Source organism: Tachypleus tridentatus, chromosome 8 (genome assembly GCF_004210375.1).
Source record: "Tachypleus tridentatus isolate NWPU-2018 chromosome 8, ASM421037v1, whole genome shotgun sequence".
In the NCBI taxonomy this organism is placed as follows: Eukaryota; Metazoa; Arthropoda; class Merostomata; order Xiphosura; family Limulidae; genus Tachypleus; species Tachypleus tridentatus.
The window spans coordinates 108439430-108460562 of NC_134832.1; the positions used below are offsets into that span (position 1 = coordinate 108439430).

A 21133-nucleotide genomic window follows, 5' to 3' on the forward strand; every position below is an offset into this window, starting at 1 on the left:
CTGATGAATTAGTTAATATTATAGTATGATAACTTTTAGATAGTATTCAGTACGTTTTAGGGTATTCAAGCTTATTTGTCTTCCTACAGGTAAGTTTCGTTTTTGTCCAGAATTTAGAGCGACTCGGAAGTTTATCAAAAAAAAAATCTTTATTTCAACACTTCGTAGCTATGTTCAATAGATTTATAAAGACTCGTCTTACATTGCTATGTCCAATATATATATAATTTTTTCACGAAGAGTGAGAGAACAAAATAGAATAAAAATTATTTTACTTTTAGATTTGAGTATTAATACAGCAGTATGATTCGTTGTCATTGAATTAAATTAAGCTCTTGAACTGCTTAAGAGAATACTAAGGTAAGTAGTTGGAGCAAATTAAACTTATAAAATGTTGTACTACTATACATACACATATTTCATAAAGAAAATTGGAGTAAATACACTATGCCTGTTATTTTTTCAATACATACTAAAGTAATTGCAATTGATTTGCATCAAATTTTCACTTATTTACGTCATGGGGAACAGATAATCCTTTAAAAAAATTAAAGCTGATGCGAATATTTTTAACGTATTAAAATCACATTTTAGTGTTCCATATACTCATTTCAGAATTATACAAATCAGTGAATTATTTTGAAACTTACAAATTTAAACTAAACACAAACTAAGACGGATTACTTAAATGGCGAGACACTGTTATTTCCAAATAGACGTGTCTGTAAAACAATTTATCAACAATAATTTAGATACCACAACCTGTTATTAAGATGAAAAGCATTTAATATTCTGAGTCTACTGATAACTGCATGTTTTAATTTATAAGATTTATGTGCTTAACGATGCATTGTCTGTACTGTACGTACAACGACATGTTTCACCGTCACTAACAACAGAGAAGACCGACGTTTGTCAACAGATAACTTGTGGACCACCATGTATCTTCATTACACTTTATATGAACATGGTGTTTTATATTTTAAAACTAAAATTATTTGTGTATGTTTTACTGAACTATGCTATAACCAGTTGCAGTCAAACTACATTTTACTTTCTGATTAAACGTATTTTCCAGCCTTATGTGACAGATATTACTTTTCTTGTAAACTGTTTATCTTATATTATTTTACATCATTACTTTTGTGCCCCTCTCCCCAAGTATCTCGATAGTAAGACAGAACTTATAACGTTAAAAACTGTGATATTATATGTTTGCAAGAAATATTTATTAATCTGTGATGTACGCACTAAAAAAGTCACGCTTTTTTATCTTATATTGGAAGAATACTTATACCTTTTAATGTATTTCTAAACTGAATAAGTAACTATTTTACCAGTTAAATTGCTTAACAATATTTAGTCATCCATTCACCTGATAGCGTAAGGAATTAGTCATTTTGAAAGAGTTTGTTTCGGTTATTTGGCCAAAGCTACACAGGGGCTGTCAGTTTCAGATGCTCCCTTACTTTGAACTGATAGAAAGAAGACAACTATTCAGCAGCACCCAATGGACTAAACTAATCGAGTAGTGGGATTTGGCTATCAATCTAATATTACTTTAATAGTCTCAAAATGCGAAGCGCAATTTTACGCCATCAGGACGTGAGTTACTAACTTTTAGATTCACAGTCGTGTACGCGTGTTCGAATTCCAACCGCACCAAACATGCTCGCCTTTTCAGCCGTGGGGGCGTTATGTTACGGTCAATCCCACTATTCGTTGGTAAAAGAGTAGCCTAAGAGTTAGCGGTGGGTGGTGATGACTAGCTGCCTTTCCTCTAGTCTTACACTGCTAAATTAGGAACGGCTAGCGCAGATAGCCCTCGAGTAGGTTTGCGCGAAATTCAAAACAAACAAACACAGTCGTGTAGGTTAACCACTAACTAGGCCACTCTTTACTTATTTAAACATGTGAATATCAGTCATCCACCAGGTTGTAATTAGTCATAATTGTTATTTGGTTGGCCAGTGTGACTAACATAGTGTCATTCAAAGATTGTTGCCAAGAGAATATTTGAGATAATTCTAGATTACTACATTGCTAGTTTATGCTTATTTCTCCCGGCTACAGAAAATAAAAATGGAATTGCATGCACCGTGAAGAAACTTTTATTATTGTGAAAATGAAGATTTTTTACTTTAAAAATAACGTATCTAATTGTCTTTTTCGAAATATACGAGAATAAACTGAATTATGATTAACTGGCTTTCAGAAAATTGCCATTGCTGGTTTACTAAATTTTGTTGTTTGTGGATAGCAAACCAGTAAATTTATCGCGTTCAGCTGTTTCAGAACAGGCACAACTCTTGGATTTATTTACGGTTGCACGCGTCAAATTTAGCACAAGTCTTAAGTAGTGTCAGACATTTCATTTAGATATATGTGACTGACACACAGCTCAAAGCTTCCTATAGATGTTTGTGTTTGGCTACTTTTCGTACAGTCAGTACATATTTAAATGTCAGTCTTCACTACTGGATCCAAGAGAAACAGAGCATGTTTTCGATGAACATTCTTGGAGCCATCTTTAAAGTGAAAAAAAAAAGTTACAAACTAAACGTCTTTTGTATTTAATTGTCTTAAACTGAATGGACACTAAAATTCTGTCTAGGAATTTCCTTTCTTGAAGTACTGCATGGTGAATTATGCTGACATAATAATGGTCAAACTATTAATATATATACATGTTCATTGTTATTTCTGTATTCTTCTCCTAACACTAAAACAAAGTGTAAAACATGTTTCACTAGGAGTACCAATTTTAGGCTAATTGGTATTATCATCTTACGCACTGGAATTCTCGTACAGATTATTTTCAGCCACATTTCATTGTTTTGTTTAGCACCTGTGTTCATGCAGTCAGTTTTCTATTGGTGTCATTCATGTTTTCCGAACAAAAATTAAGACATTTTCATAAAAAAGGCTGAAATGATATGATCATTTTTGACCATTTCTGTTGTCACAAAACATGGAAAAGATTCTTAAATAGCCATGAAATGCCTAACTAACTATAAAGGTGCAGACTAAAACCCTGGATCGTTGCCAGAATAGCGCATGGAGACCCGGCGCTATACAAAACATGATCTATCACATAATGAATTATAACTTCGTTAATACCACTTCTCACAGTAATCATCACAGACATAAATGACTAAAATCTTTAAACCCGGCCCGGCATGGCCAGATGGTTACAGCTCTCGAATCGTAATCTGGGGATCGTAGGTTCAAACCTTCGTCTCACCGAACATGCACGCTCTTTCAGCCGTGGGGCTATTATAATGTTTCAGTCAATCCCGCTATTCGTTGGTAAAATAGTAGTCCAGGGTGGTTATGACCAGCTGCTTTCTCTAGACTTACATTGCTAAATTAGAGACAGCTAGCGCAGATAGCCCTCGTGTAGCTTTGCGCGAAATTCAAAAATAAACAAATATCTCTAAACCCAAAAACGTGCTGCAATCGTGTATATCTCTATTTGATGAAAAGTTATTTTCTACTTTTTTAATGCATCTTATTTAAAACTGTACTTATAAAACGTCCACATCGTGGTCAGGTGCTCATACTTATATTTTTCTCGTATCTACTTTTCCATAATCGAATAAAAAATTCTAATTAATACAACATGAAAGTTATTTTTAAACTGTTACAAAAAAATGAAGTTACACCTATTACCTAAACTTAGTCAAAACAGAAAATTATTAGGTGAATTAAAGCCTAAAATTATGAACTTTGTCCACTCACTCAGTAAGTACTAAAATAATTTCTGAATAAAAAGAACATTTTTAGTTTGTCAAATTAGTATGATGAATAGAAAAAGGATAATGTAAATGTCATGTTAACGCCGTTTCACGGAGCTTTGTATTACAGGCTCAAAGTGCTCTGTTACTATAATAATAACATTCCGTAGTATTGAATCAAAACATGCACCTATACATTTTTTAATTATAAAAATGAACATTTTGAAGTTTAAAACCTAGTTACATGGATTAAAAAGCAGTGGCTGATGAATAAAATTCTTTATCTCAACAACTTAACAATAATTAGGTATCTATAGCGCATTTACTTTATTTATCAAACATGTAAGAAAATGTATACGTTTGTCATCACGTATTGCAGTGTTCGTATTACTTCATAGCTATAATATAACTAATCAATAATCAAGTACATTTTAGTGCGTTTCTTAATGTGGTCTTTCTCCGGATAAGTCGAAAAAATTATATATTTTTGAGGAAAATGACGGAAGTCGGTTATAAACAAATTGAAAACAGAAAGCGTAATTAATTTTTAATTCACTAAATAATTAGATAATTTTCCTAGTTTCAAAATTTTTACTTTTTTTCTTAGCGTATGCGTGACAGCTTGTGAACCACAAGATTTCACGGAATAATTCCCACCTTTTTTCCCCTTCTTCCTGTTTAACCCCTCTTCCGGATGTATGGGCACGAGCCAAGCGTATGCAGAAGTTCGACATTTTTACGTGTAAAAAGTTCTTGTCGTTGTGATAATATATATCATGTAATCTGTATTATTAGGTCAGTTTTCTTCTTAACCAATAGTTGAAGTAATCATACATCTAGATCACGACTTTATTGATGGGTTTAATTCAAGCAACTTGTGTAACGTTTTTCAGTCGAAATAATAAACACTATTACGTTGTATTTCTACAAGATATTGGAACTGCATAAGATCTTATGTCTACACCAGTTATACAGAGTAGAGTATTCAGCTTATTGACCTTAAAAAAAAAAAAAGTTATTCAGTTACGATAAATTCTGTGTCAAGTGGCATGCAATCATACTTAGCAGCTGAAGTTTCCTTTCAGACCGAAATTGGACATTGTTTTAAGCTCTTTTTTTTAACGTTGTAATTTGTTTCTTAGCTAGAGGCCTGTAACTCGTGATGCTTAAATCAATTAAGTTTGTGAGAGTAGGCTTAGAATATTCTGAAGTGGATATCACGAAAATATAGTAACTTTGCGACCTATGTAGTAAACGTGACACCAAACCTTGTAAATATTTCGTACTTGATCTTAGCGTCATGACGTATAACGCTCGTGGCTCGGCATGGCCAAGTGGTTAGGGTGCTCGACTCGTAATCTGGGGGTCGCGGGTTCTAATTCTCGTTACACCAAATATGCTCTTCCTTTCAGCCGTGGGGGACATTATTATGTTTCGATCAATTCCACTATCGGTTGGTAAAAAGTAGCCCAAGAGTTGGCTGTGGCTGGTGATGACTAGCTGCCTTCTCTCCAGTTTTATACTGCTGAATTAGGGATGACTAGCGCAGATGGCACTGTGTTTTTCGCGAAATTAAAAAAACAAACAACATCAAAAACCGGGTTTCAATATATGTGGTTGGCACAATACAGGTAGCCCGTTGTTTGACTTTGTGCTGAACAACAAATAAATAAATCTTAGCGTCACACACCCTCTAGCTAACGAACAAATTATAATGTCAAAACAAAGCTTCTAACAGTATTATAATATTGAACAGTTAGATTAGTATACATTTTTGTTTAAAAGTTATTTTTTGAACTATATATATAAAGTGCCACTATGTCAGTGCACGAACTTAGCTGTTTTCCTAGTCCTTGAGGTCTGTATTATTCTTCCTGGCTAAATATGTATTTCCTTAAGTTTGTCATGCGTCGTAATTGTTTCTATACGCATATTGTCTGTCTGCGGTTAATTTGTGAAATGTGTCCTTATTTCTATGGGAGTAATAGAATGTTATATTACCATCTCATGCCATGGTTTATCTGAGATAAATTTCCTTCCAAGTAGTGAGGTAGATGTGGAGTCTTTTATTATTGTCGCTTCTTTTACAATACCAAATGAAATTTTGGGGTACATATATTTCAAGGATACTTTTATAATATTTTCTTCTTGCTCTATTTTTGAGTCGATAGGAATGAAAGGGTAGAAATAGTTTCGTGGAATACTTTCATCGCTCGGGAAATGGGGCCAGGGATGAAAATGCTAAACACGTTCAACAGCTGGTAGAGGTAGGCAAGTCATTATTGTAAGTAGGTTAGCGTCATGTCGACTATGTGACATGTCAGTGGAGAAAAATGCGACTGAAATTTGATAGTTATGTTACTTTGATACAATATTTGGCCTTCCTCTGAAAGTATTGTTATATGCACTGTTTTGTAACGCTAGTTACTTTTAAACAGTTGATGCCTATGGTGGAAATGCTTTTTAAATGATTTTTGAATAGAAACATTCTCTTAAATATGTTTTTATTTCAACAGAGTATGATTTTTAAAACATTTTACGTAATGCTTTATCTTGTGCATGGAGAAACTTTGGTTTATGTTCTTATGAAATGGATTAGTTGAACAGCTTTTAATAAATCATAACACGCATAGAGAAAAACAGAATAATTATATTAAAGTTGTAATAAGAATAGTGTTGAAAGCCTGTTTATAGTTGAACTTTGTATCTCAGAACAGCTGTCATGGGTATTAACATTTTTATTGATAAGCAGAGAACAACGTTTCGATTTTTCTAGGTGATCTTCAGGTTAAAAGTGTTAATACCCATACCAGCTGTTCTGAGATACATTTTTATTTCAAGTGGGTTTCTCGTCATCAAGAATATTTGATAAGTCTGATATTAACGTTAGGCACTGTTTTAGTTAATGGAGAGCAGATGAACTTTCAATGTACCATCTCTGTTTATATTCCTTTACCCTAGAAACGCACTTCGAGGCCGTTGGTACGCTTTATGAGTGACGGTCAGTCAGATCTACTATTTGATCAAACAAAAATAGCCCGAGGAGCTACATTGGTTGCTTTTGACTACTTGCCTTCCCACTAGTCTATCAGATCAAAATTAGGGACAGCCTCTGTGTAGATTTTGCGCGAAGCATCGATACAAATAATTTAGTCTTACCCGTGTTGGAGTTTATAGTTTCTAGACGTATGTGAAAATTTTCAGAGCATTGATTATCGCTTTATTTTACCACGAAAGCGAATAAGGTAACTGATGAGTTGTCCCAATATATCAGTAAGTCGCAGCATGGTACAGTTAGTATCGCAATTGTTTTCATACTTTGCAGTTTCTCATAAAGATTGTGTATCACTATATATTCTGGTTAAAATGTCATCACACAGGATCACAGAAAAATTGTAATGGATTTTAAACGAGACCCAAAACTCGAGCGCTTTCAGATAAAATATCGTGAACTATTCGAAAGCACTCGAGTTTTGGGTTTCGTTTGAAAATCGTTTCAGATTAATATTTTTGTTTTGTTTTTTAACGCCTCTCGTATGAATTTCGTGAGAAACTTTGTTATACAAGCATTTGTTGTTGCTGTTTCAAACCTTGATTGTTTCATTCATAGCTTCATATCGGAGGCTGTTTTAAGAATTTGTTTGTAAATACATCTTGGAGGACATTGAGCATTATTTTACGTATTCATTTTTTGTCAATTTGCTCCTTGGGGTGAAAATCTTACTGAAGTCATAAATACTCTATTATATCAAATGTTTGTGAAACTTTTATTGTAATTTTATCTCATTGGACGGATAACAAAGAAACCAAATTTAGTGGTCTTATTGTAGAAGCTCTTGTGCCACCGTATTGTTATACATGCTGCACTTGAAATATACAATAGCTATAGTATTAAAATGCGACAGCCTTACTGAAATAGATAACTTATAGATGTCAAATTACGTAGTTTTTGTCCCATTTACGCTATAGGAGAGATTGATTTGTGAACAGGAAAACACGTGACCTGAAATTCACGTGTCTCAAAAAAATAAAGTTTAAGAAAGAAGACAGAAACGAAATGAAATTCACGTAAGCCAGAGTTTATATAAAATACGGACTTTGTATTCTGTTGGACAATAATAAAGTAAATTCGTAATGTAAATAAGCTTAAGTGGAAGTGTAATAAATACACGCAGGTCACAAGTTATGCATGCGGGCAAAAAGTAATTTGTGTGGATAAGTCTATCTTGAAACGAGGACAAAAGTCCGTAATAAAACATCCTTGTATCTCATCATTATATTTAAACATTTCAATCACTCTCGTGCCCCGGCGCTCGACTCGCATTCTGAGGGGTGGGCGGGCTCGAATCCTCGTCACACCAAACATGCTCGCCCTTTCAGCCGTGGGAGCGTAAAAATGTGACGGTCAATCCCACTATTGGCAAATAGCCATCATCATGTAGCTTTGCGCGAAATTCAAAATAAAAAAAATCACTTTCTACTTAATAAACTCTTCAGCTGAGACCTGATATGTTGCTGGAGGTTTTAACAACGGTGAAATGACATTTCAAAAATATATTGTTAATATGTACTTTTTCTACCTAAATGAATAAACTTTCTTTGGTCGAGCTATTTTGACTTTCTTTTTTTGCCATGTTTATGGATAAGAACAAAATTCTATCGGTACAAGGTTTATTTTGAAATAAGCAACAAAAAGCGTGTATTAATATTTTCACTTCTTATTTGTAACTTGGCACTGATCAAGTGTTGGAAGTTTAGAGGAAAGGGCTGAACTTAAGATGTTACAAAATTTTAAACCCCCATGGAAGTAGGCCTTCATGTCCAGGTGGTTAAGGTTCTAGGCTCGCAGTCTGGGGTCAGGGGTTCGAATCCCCATTACACCAAACGTGATCGTCCTTTCAGCAGTGGGGGACATGATAATTTGACAGTCAGTCCCATTATTTATATGATAATTAGCTACCTTCCCTTTAATTTTACACTGCTAAACTAGGGGCGGCTAGCACAGGTAGTTCTTCTGTAGCTTTGCGCGAAATTCGAAACAAACCGAATGCATGGAAGTGCTCCAGGGAGGATATAGCTGTGGCAGCGGAAGAATTAAATTTATGGAAAACTATAATAAAGTGTTTCGTGTTAAATTTTTTGAAAATCTTGTACTTTTAATGATGTTAAAATTGGATTTTTTTACTTTAAACAAAATCAGCTTTCACCTACTTCGGGAAGTTTGATAATACAAAAAAAAAAAAAGGTTACAAGTGAGCAGATATTTTTTTCCAACTAGTATTCATTTAGTTTGAGTCGTTACGTATTTTTCGTTCACTACTAGTTATTGGTTGAAGATTTAAAAAAAAACACGTAAAGGTTGAGATAAGTTATATTTGTCATTCTCTATAGTAAAGGGCTTTTACCAGTATGTTAATTGCATAACTAATTAACTGTTTCTTTTAGGGGGGATGTTAAGGAGCAGAGGTTGAACTGGTATCAGTATTCTCGGTTGGGAAGAGAACAGATTGTTTTAAATACTATATCAAACAAATAAGGACGTCAATAAATAAACTATTTGTATTATATTTCCCGCCCTCTTTATCTGTTCGAGTTTTTTAAATATCTTTTCATAGTAACAGTACATTTTTAGTTCACCAATTGTTTATAAGGACAACGAAGTCAGCCACCCACCAGCCTAATTTGCTTCATCTCTTTGACGTTACATATGCGAATACTGAGAGAAATAATTCCAATTTTAAACGTTTCGGTTTCTGTACCTCCCCGTCACACCAAACATGTTCGCCCTTTCAGCCGTGAGGGCGTTATAACGTGATGGTCAATTCCACTATTCGTTGGTAAAAGAGTAGGCCAAGAGTTGGCGGTGGGTGGTAATGGTTAGCTGCCTCCCCTCTAGTCTTACGCTGCTAAATTAGGGATGGCTAGCGCAGATAGCCCTGGTGTAGCTTTGCCCGAAATTCAAAACAATTTTCGTACTCTTTTACAGTAGTTATGACAAGTACATGGCGTGTGCATATAGACAAAGTAATAAATTAAAATTTGTTTTGTTTCCAGTTTAGCACAAAGCTATACAATTAACTCTATGTTGTACCAACCACGGGTATCGAAGTTCAGTATTTTAGCAAACTTGCATTTTTTCACTGAGGTCAGATAAAATGCAGATGAATGTTTGCTTTATTTGATTGGTTCTTTTACAGCAAAGCCACGGCAGATGATATGCTGTGTTCGCCGCGCGGAATCGAACCCTAGTTTCTAGGTTGTAAGTCAGTCAACTTACCAGAGGACACGAATGTACGTAGACCAAGATGAACCTTTAACATTTAGGGCGGAGCAATGTGTTTCCGAGCGATTTTATTTTTCTACTGACACATTTTTGTGATAAATTGCTTGAAGGTCTTCAATACTATAACACTTTTTAGGTAAATCATAATTTTCTACAAAAAAAACAAACTGAGGGCATGTCTAAACCCACTAAAAACCATCTCGTTGTTCAGAGCTGATAACAGTAATATGAGGCCCAGCGTGGCCAGGTGGTTAAGACACTTGACTCCTAATCTGAGGGTCGCGGGTTCGAACCCCCTTCACACAAGACAGGCTTGCTCTTTCAGCCGTGGGGGCGTTATAATGTACAGTCAATCCCACTATTCTTTGATACTCTTTTGAGTATCCTAAGAGTTGACGGTTGGTGGTGATGGCTAGCTGCCCTCCCTCTGGTCTTACACTAAATTAGGGACGGCTAGCGCAGATAGCTCTCGTGTAGCTTTGCGCGAAATTCAAAACAAACAAACAGTAATATGACCATCGTGTTTGTTTTTTTTCGTTTTGTTAGTGTAAAATAATTGTCTTATTGGAAAATATTACCCTGTTTGTTTGTTTTTTAAATTGTCCTGATTTTTGTATCAAAACTGTAAATCCAATGCCATGCAGCTGAAGATTAGTTACAAGGTTAAATTTGAACAAATTATTTTCTTGAAACATTGTGATAGAAAAAATTGTAAAATTGTTTAACTTTTTTCACAAGCTGATTTTACACATTGTATAACAAAAGACAAAAAGATTGACGCTAACTAGAATCGTTGTTTTGTACAAGTAGTTGTCAAAACGTATTGAAGTATATAGTTGTTGGGTGTGTGTGAATCCATTTTAGTTTTATTGGACTGTCAAGGTACAAGGCCAAGTCTTGCGTGATTTGCGCATGTGGCTGGGGAATGCGCATTTTTGGCTACAGTAACAAATTGAAGTGACTTGTTGCTGCTTGCACTTTCGGTAAGCAAGTGGTCTTATAATTCTGTAACGCTAGACTTACTTTTATTTACCTGGATTGGTAGAGAATTCAATTTACTTTCAAACGATAGAACTTCCGTTTTATTTCCTTTCAAAACGACGGTAATTATAGTGTGCTAGTTCTTGTATTGTTCATTTGACCTCAGGTTTTTTTTATATATGTTAGCAAAAACCTTTTGTGATATCGCACTTGAATTTAGTATACGAGTCAAAGATAAAATATTAGAGATCTAAATCCACCTCTGGCCCTAGGGAGTCAACAGTATGAAAATAAGTGTACTGTAAGCTGTAAATGATTTATTTATTTCAAGAACTATGTGCATATAAGAGGTAATATATTCCAATATATTGTAGTAATAGTAATAAAACTTCTAATGAGTTGTTGATTTGCCAAAAGTTATTCTTATGAAAATGTAACTTTCAAAGTAAAGTATGTGGCGCCACCTTTTGTATATCAGAGGTAAGAAAGCAATATATGTGCTACATGTTCTCAGATGTGAGTACATGTGCTAAGATCCATTGAATTATGAAAATTGTATTTTAGATAATGCAAGGAAGCATTACAAAGGTTTTATTTATATTTCAATGCATCATACACTGAAAATCCTAAATGTTCTTTTTTATAATTCAGAATTGACAAGAGCAACATACCTTGTTTTACAAATACATGCATAAAATATATTTGTTTTTATGCAAAGTTTATGGTTTAGCTGAAAGATACCTTTGAGGTTGCTCCAAGTTTTATACAAAAGAAAATACTTTCATTAATCCTCAGACTTGAGGTTAATGTATGTTTGGTTTCTGTCTTCAGTACTCATGTACATACTAAGATGTATTACAAAGATATGTAACATAATTTTTACATTATGTTCCTATCACTGATTTGCTTTGAGCATCTAATACTATTTAGTAAATAGCAACTAAAATTGTTTAATGATCTGCCTGGTGATGATACAGAGTGAATAATGCTATGCACACTTTTGTGTATATGAAAACTAATTGTTCCACATTGTTAATCTTAAGAAACTCAGTTATCTGACATCTTTTATATGCTTGGCTAATAACACTTAGGAAAGTGGTTTAATCTCCATGCTAGGTCACTAACAGAAACCTGTTTTTTTTTACATCTACATATAGGTGTGGCTGAGATGACATGGATCATTAATCTTTGAACTGGCTGTTACTGTGAGACAGTCTAACAGAATGTTAGAATTATTGCTACTCAAAATTGTTTGATTACAATAATATATTATCAGTCACAGTTTTTTGTAGAAGCTATATAGTTTTAATGTTTAGGGCATGAGTGAAAATGTGTTATTACTGTCCACCCAAAACTTTCTGTAAGAAACATTTTGGGTTTTGATATTGAAATAATAATAATACTTTAAGTAAAAATGTTTACTTGAAATAAATGGATACATTCAAAAATATTTCATAGGAAAAAGTATGTATGACAGTTTAATACTGCTCTTGCTCTTTTATCTCATTTTTACATTCATAACATTATATCAGCTTATGAATTCCTAAACCTTGTTCACAACATTTACAATTCCTGAATTTTCCAACCAAGTGTATCCCACTTTGTTGATTAAATTGTGAAGTATCTCAGAGCAAACCTAACTATAAAGATCAAAAGCAAAAGAATGTAAATAACATATTAGTTAATAGATGAAAACAACCATATTTAGTGAACTGATAGCAAATTCTTGTTATGAATCTGTGCATAAGAAAATTAAATCCACTAATTATGATACATTGAATTATCATTTGAATATCTTTAAAATATTTAGGCACCTTAAGAGATTTAACTTATTTTTTCATCCTCATATTAAGCTAACAACATAAAATAATATTCTTTGTGTAATTATAATTCAAAGAATTATTCAAACTTTTTAAAACCTGATAGCCATTAAGATTTAAAGAAATTAATTACCTATATAGGTGAAAGAAGTCATTATTTATTATTGTTTCTGCAGTTTCACTTACAAACTGCATACATTTTAACATGAATTCAACTATGATATAAATTTGAAAATCAGGCATTGAACATTAGGTTTCATAGTTAGTACTAAATATTTGACAATAGCAGTGTTTAGCCAATAAATGCATATATAAGCAAAATTTCTAAACTAATATTTGTTTCATTTTGAATGAATTTTACTGAAAGTATCAGTCTGAAGAGATATGCGATAATATTAGGTCATAGTCAAGTGCTGTTTATCTATTTTGTTTGTAACTGTATTATGAAGATGAAAACAGTTCACCTGCATGAGGCACAGTTCAGTATACAATAAAATGCATCAACAGGACTTGTAAAGTATCTGTGTAACATTAAAGTGTAATATTGATTTAAGGTGTGAAAATGGTTTTTCCAGTATCAGTTTGTTATTCAAAATGGATTGACTTTTTCACAACTTTTGTGATAAAATGATTCAGGGCCACTAATAATTTATGTACGTGCACTTGTTAATTGTAATCCATATCAGCTGGTTATTTATCAGTTATATAAACATGGTAATTCACATCTTTAATTGCTAAAATTGTATTTTTTCTTAACATTACACAAAGGTACTTTTGTACAGACCAATTTTTAATTTATTGTCCATGAACTAAAAGCAACATATCTTTTGCCATGCTGTTACTGTGAAGTACCCATTATTTTAATGTTATAACCTATATGCTATATCACTATTCATTTCTTATAGTCAGTCACCCAGTGGTCAACAGCCAATGTTGTGGAATGGATGGCTGCATTAAACTTGTACCACTATGCCGAACTCTTTAGGTTTAGAAACATAAAAGGCTCAGATCTCTTCTTGCTGGATAAAGAGAAATTACTTGTGAGTATATAATTTACAATTTGGACATGCACTACCATTCAAAATGTGGAAGCAAGCTTGACAAGTTTTTGCAAGTAAAGTTAAAATAAAATCTTGTAATAGATTATTTTATATTATAATATTAAAGACTAAATTATTTAATTGGATTCCTACATGTGCAATTGGCAAACTATTTTCACATAATCATCAGGTGCATCTAAGTAGCCACCTTTGGCCTAATGATAACTTTGCTGTTTAATGGAACTCTTTTTACTGTTCTAAGATGTCTTAGTATTACGGCATTCCAGGATGTGTTACCACAGTTATGTTACATTTTGTGTTTTCATAGGTTGCACATGTTTATTGATTTTATTTGATAGTAAGTGCTGTTTTGATGACTAAATGACTTTTTGAAGATATACTATGTTATTCTTTGTGTTGATGTAGTCTTGTCAGAGTTTAAACGTATATCTTGGATCGTATCTTATTGGAAAATGAAACTTTGGCCAATAAATCTAAAAGGTACTGCATACCTTTGTATAACACTATAGTGATTCTCTTTACTCATTGTGGCTGTACTAATATAAATGTTTCTTTGTTTATTTGTAGCAATTTAGCCTCAAACTGTAATCTGTTCATCTCCTTGCTCTGCTATAGGAAATTTCAAAGTTATTTTCTTTGTTATTAAGATAATATTTATTACTTTGGTTAATATATTGTTTCATTAAAGTGAAGATAATTAAATTCTGATTGCATTTGCATTAAATACCATAGTCTTCATTCATGTGATAATCACTAAATTTTAACATAAGTATGTGGAGATTCCTGTTGTCTTCAAAAATGTCTGCTTTTCTACCTTAGAATAGTATATATATTGTAAGTAATTAATTTATTGCTATCTTTTCATATTTCAGTATTTTATTGTGTTTTTTTGTTTGGGAAGAATGTAAAAAAAATTAAATTGTTGTTAGGATAAATATTAATGTGTTTGCATTTAGCGTTAAGTTCTGGGAAGTATCTTACTTTTTCATCTCATAACTTCTTATTTTTCAATAAATTAGTAGAACAGTAGTTTTGTGATTCATAATTGTTTGAACAATGATATACTGGTATTGTTTTTACAGAAATAATAAAAACAAATCTTTAAAGGATATTTTTATAATCTAAAGTTTTTTAATAGGATTTTGGAATAATTTTTTATGGATGTCTCATACTGCTGTTTTTAATATATCAAAATAATGATTAAATAGTATAAAGTAAACTCATGTTAGTTAGTATCTTAGATTTGTATACCAACATTTTTAGTTTATAAATTGAAAAATGATTTGCATCTAAAACATAGCTAGAGAATATTGTGATAATGTGTGAATTTTGAGAAATTAACAAAGAAAAACTTGCACTTTTCTGTTTGATTTTTGAAAGAAAGGAAAAAGGATTGATGGTGAATTTGGCTAAGGATTATAAACTAAAACAACTATTCTAAGAAAATGTTGTAGGAAATGTACTAGAACTTGCTAGTTTTGAAGGTATTGGAATTTTGTTACACATTTAGGAAGTAAAGTTATGCTAAGTGAACAAATTAGTTTCAGAGTTGGTAATTCTGTGGTTTATACTTTGAAATGCTAATAAAGAGAAAATTGTATTTTATTATAATTTCAAGCATTTTTTGGTATCTTCATTTATAGATATATTTTGTTTGTTTTTTTTAATTGCTTAAATATATGTTTTATATACCTCATCTTTGTTTGCTACTGGTTTAGTGGTAAGTGTAAAAGCTTATGACCTTAAAAATTGAGTTTCTGTAGTTAGAATTGCACAGCAGAGGTAGCCCTTGTTTTCAGCTTTGTGTCAAATAATAAACAAAAACTGATCATTGCTATAAGATATAGTGTTTTGTTATTCAGCTATCAGTATTTTCTATACATTTTTATTTTGTTTTAATTTTATGATATTAGGTAAGTTCAACTTACAAAATTTCTGTGGACCATTTTAAAAAAATGTTATTAATTTACAAAATCTTTCTCTTGGGTGCTCTGATTTTGTGCATTGTTTTTAATAGAACATGGGTGTTAAAGATGAATTCCATCAAAAGGCAATTCTTGTGTGTGTTGATGAACTGTGCAGAGCTAAAGAAGAAATGGTAAGCAGTATGTTTGTAATGTTAATTTATTTTTGGCATTTCATTACTTTACTTTTTAATGAAAAAGTTATATTTATTTTTTAATTGGAGTAAGTAGCTTTTATTGTCAATAAATGTTAAATTACTGTCTACATCTTTTTGGCTCATTTACTAAACTTGTTATCAGTTTAGATTTGTGCAAATATTTTTATTGGAGTTAACACATTAATGAAACTATATACAAGTTTTTAACATTCATTTGTTACTCATTAAAGTAATTTCATTTTTATAAGTAGTTTTTTAGAGGTAAATAAACCTAGGAGTGTGTAACACTATTGTTTTCACACATATGGATTTGTATTGATAGTAATGTTAATGTTTAATTGAGAAAAAGTAAGCATCCTTGGTTTATTTTTTATAACTTCATCTCACTTTAATGATTTTTTTTTCTTTAGGATAAGAACATAACATACATACTACCATATCATAATAACAGTTGTCTACTTTATATTACCTGATTGGTTGTTTGTTGTTTTTTTTCTTTGGCATGCTTCAGGATTCCATGGAAGAAATAAAAAACTTTGCTAATGTCTCTTGTAGTGAAAATGGTGGTAAGCTTTCATAAATTTCTAACTTTAATTTGTTACTGCACAAATTTCATTTGCATATAAGTAATGTATAGAATTTTTTGTTATTCATCTAACTCATGATGAATCTTTGCAAGATTCACCTTGTACACAAGTACTTTTAAAGTTATTTTATTTGAAACAACCACACACATCCACAAAAAGTAATAAATGACAAAATTTTGTGTCCAGTAGTAATTTTTACTTTATGTTTTTCCTGTAACAAAATATTGCAGCATAAGGTCCATTGAAAAGACACATTTTGAATAAAGTAATGGCTTTTATAAGCAAACAGCATATATTTATAAAATTTGAAATTTCCTTTCACTTTAAAAATTTTAGGAATTTTTCTCTCTTTCTGGAGATTGGAAGTATAGCCTTCAGTTTTCCTAAATACTTGGGATTTAACCCTCACCTTTTGATAGTAATTTATATACAGTTATGAGGAAATGTTTGAAGATGTAGCTTTTTTTCATTGACATTTTGGTATTGTTGTACCTGTTCAATAGCTATTGGTGTACAAGTCTGTTTCCTCTGTATAAATACAATTAAACAATAACTTTAGATGTTAAAAAAATAGTTGCTTTATTTTACATGTATATATATTATTTATTTGAATACTTCATCTGAAAAACTCAAATAATTCATGCCTTCTGTTTGCTCTTAGTCTTTTACTTAAAGTCTGAATAACATGATTACAAATTTATGGAAAACATGGAATTTAGCTGAAGGAGGAACAAACCACACATACTATAAAATGGTCATAAGTCTGTAACTTGCCTTTCAGAAAGAAAAGAAACATTATTTATGTGATATTTTTTATTATACATTTTATCTTAATTCAAAGAAACAATAAGTACCTCAGGATGATATATATTATTGTTTAAAGAGCTAACATGTTAATAATTTAAACATCTTTTTTATATCTACTTCAACAACATAGCTTCAAGTGAATAAACTATTTTATTTTGTGTGACATCTCATATCTTACACACTTGTTTTATATGATCATCTCTTATTTGTAAAAAATAAAACATCATAATAAATAACTTTTTATCTGCATGTTTAAATCTACATTATTAAAGTATATTTAAGTCATGGATACATCTTAAAACAATACTTGTGTATTTATTGTCATTAGTTAGATGTACTTATTCTATTGGTCTGACATGGCCAGGTGGTTATGACACTCGGCTATTAATCCAAGGGTCGTGGGTTCGAATCCCCTTCACACCAAACATGCACATCCTTTCAGTCATGGGGGCATTTTAATGTGACAGTCAATCCTACTATTCATTGGTGAAAGAGTAGCCCAATGGTTGATGGTGGGTGGTGATGACTAGCTGCTTTCTCTCTAGTCTTGCATTACTAAATTAGGAATGGCCAGAGCAGATAGCTCCAGTGTAGCTTTGTGGAAAATTCAAAACAAACCAAACTGAACTTATTATTTTATTTATATATATAGCTTAAAATAACCCTTTTTTAAACATGTCTATGTGTATGGTAATTTAGTTGGACATTCTGCTTCTAGAATGTGATGCTATTTCTAGCAGTAGATACTACTCTATTTATTTTTATTTCATTTTGGAAAGTGACCAGTGTTTTTCAAACATCCATGTTTGAAACTATGAGCGAGCATATTAGTGTATAGAGGAAAGCTTTTGAATAATTACTTTGATTATAGATTTGGAGACATAATTAATAAATACAGTATGTTTGATCAGAATTGTTTGAGAATTACGATAAAGTTCTTACACAGGTTATTTTTAGTATTCAGTCTATTTAAAAGGTAATCAGGAAGTAAAATGTTCAGTTCATTTTTGTACTATTGACAAATTAACAAAAGAGTTTGTTACACAGTATTATGTCAGTAATGTCTCCTCTAAATTAGAACTTTAAGAGTTCATTGGATCATATACATTTTCATGATTTCTGTCCTACTGCAGTTTGAAGTGGCATATTTACATTTGTAGTATACTAATATATTTTTAAGCACCAAAAGTTTTTGTTTTTTTCAAACTGAATTAAAACATTAAACTTTATTAGGAGCATCACAAGTTCCCCATAAGCTCGTCCAGGAAAGTTTCTCTACCTTACTTCAATGCCACAAGTGTCATGCCTACTTACGAGGAATTGTTCATCAAGGACTTGTATGTAAAGGTGAGAGACCAAAGAGATAAAAGTTTGAGAGATGTAGTATTAATATATACGTACATTAACATAACATTGAATTCAGAATTTGATGATTGGACAGGTTTATGTATGGTAATTTTTCAAACAAATGTTTAACTTTTAGTGCTTAATCTCCAATTCTTGATGATGAGAAACCCGCTTGAAGTAAAATGTATCTCAGGAAGATCAAAACATTGTTCTTTGCTTTATTAGTAAAGTGTTAATACCTATACCAGCTGTTCTGAGATACATTAATTCCCAATTCTTATTACATATTATATATAAACTTAGAAAATTAGTTTACCATTGAAATGAGTACTTGGTATTTTTGCTATTTTTCCAGATACTTAGTGGTTTAGTTAGGTAATGTTAAAGGTATTTGATTAAATAATTACATATCTGTGATTTTTTTTAATATGTGCTATAACCACTTATTGTGAAAGTTAACAGTAATTCTTAACTTCAAAGTGACAGTTTATCTATATTACATAAGACAACCACATGGGCTAATTTTCTTGTTATATTTGTTGAGTTTAGTGTTTTCTTTGTTGACTAGATTTAGTAATTGTTTGGGGGAATTTTCTTAAAACATAAAATTATACTCTTATTTGGGGGGAGGGGGTTAATGTAAGTTTTTAAGTTTTGAGGAACTTTTAGCATTAAATACCACTATGAAAAATTACAGAAAAGAACTAATCAAAATGGACTGTAATTTTACAGCTGCATTCTACTTTTATGAAAAGATAATATGTGAAACTTTGTCAAAATTAAGGCAATAACTTATTACAAGGTAGCTTTCAAGGCTTAAAGTACCACTTAAATCAATCACTAAAGTTCAGTCGGTCTTCCAGGTACTTAGATGTAAGGTGTGACAGTTTGTAGTATGTGTTAAAAATTTGAGTTGTTAAAAACATAATTATCAGTATTAGTTGTTAAATTTAGGAACTTTAATTTTATATTGTGAAATGTCTTGTTTCAGAGTGTGGACTGGTATGCCACAAAACATGTGCTGCAACAGGACTACCATCTTGCCAGGGGGCAGGCAAACAAAAAGAACAGTTTTTGTCAATGTGTAAGCATTTATAAATGCATGAGAATTTAATTTTTAATGAATAATACTAAACTATTTTATTATTCCTATTTATATTTCATCTTGATCATCAGGCATAGTAAAGTTATGTTCCTCTAAGGAAAACTTAAATGTAGTTTGTAGTTATGCATTATTGTGTAAAACTGCTATATTATCATTGTTGTTATTTAGAAAATTAAATATTATATTAATCATGGTTCCCATGTATCACAGGAAACCTGAAAAAAATTCAAAGTTAATTTTTATGTCTGTAAAAGTCATAGAAATGTAATAAAACATAGATGTCCTGGAAGTGGTTATCTGACTTAGTAACAGTTAATCATTTCACTGAGTAACTAACATAATTCAGATATGGTTAACAAATAAAATAACTTGATGATCGGTTAAATATAAGCAGTGATGCAAAGCTATAAAATATCTGAAAAATGTCATGGAAAATTATTGGGAAAACTAACAAATGCACTGCCACCTCCTGCATTAATTTAATGTATAGTCAAATTTTTCTCAGAGAATAAATCACTTTTTATCTTAACTCAGGCAGAGTTTTAACTATAAGTTAAAATAACTTAACATTAATATAAATGAAATGTGTTGTAGTCTTATTTTGGTTCAGTAAGATAAATATTGTAAGATGACCAACAAATGACAGGATGTTTAAGTAATAGAAAATTAATGCTGCTTTTTAAAGTTCAGTTGATAATTTCTTCTGTTTGTTTAGTTGTAGTTCCTAAAGAAAGTAAATAATGTAGTTATACCACATTGCTTCTGTTTTGACAGTGCCTTTGAACTAGCAGCTGCTATCACCTGTAAATGCTGCATCATAAATGCTTTTTAAATCCCTAACCAGTAAATCACATGACACCCCCTATTTTAACAGGAGAGATTTAAAAAGATTACAGTTATACAATATGACATTGATGAACTATATCTTTTATCTGTGATATTAATTTATTATAAACAGTGTAATGAAACTGTTTGAAGAAAATTAATATTTTATTAATATAACAGATATGTTAACTTGTGCTTTTGAAATGGATTCAAAAATTTTAACCCTTACCAATTTCTGCCCCATATACTTGGGATCAAATGTTTCTGACCATAATTTCATCTACACAAAACAATACTAATGGCTCCCATTGACTGTTTAATGAGATGTATGGCTCCAATATCTTTTTTTCAAATACAAAGTACTGATACTACTGCAGTACATTATTAGTAGGATATAATCTACCCAAATAAAGTAACAGCATCCAATTTATTATCTGTACATAGATGAAGAGTCGATT

The 21133-nt window shown here is 31.6% G+C and overlaps 1 protein-coding gene across 1 annotated transcript in view; it reads left to right on the forward strand.

The window, feature by feature from the left end:
- Positions 1-21133, forward strand: part of LOC143223175 (phosphatidylinositol 3-kinase regulatory subunit alpha-like) — an 83917-nt gene that overhangs the window by 33225 nt on the left and 29559 nt on the right. The window contains 5 exon segments of the mRNA XM_076450749.1: positions 13727-13861; positions 15900-15980; positions 16516-16570; positions 18632-18745; positions 19737-19829. Of these exon segments, the coding sequence (XP_076306864.1) occupies positions 13727-13861; positions 15900-15980; positions 16516-16570; positions 18632-18745; positions 19737-19829 (478 nt within the window).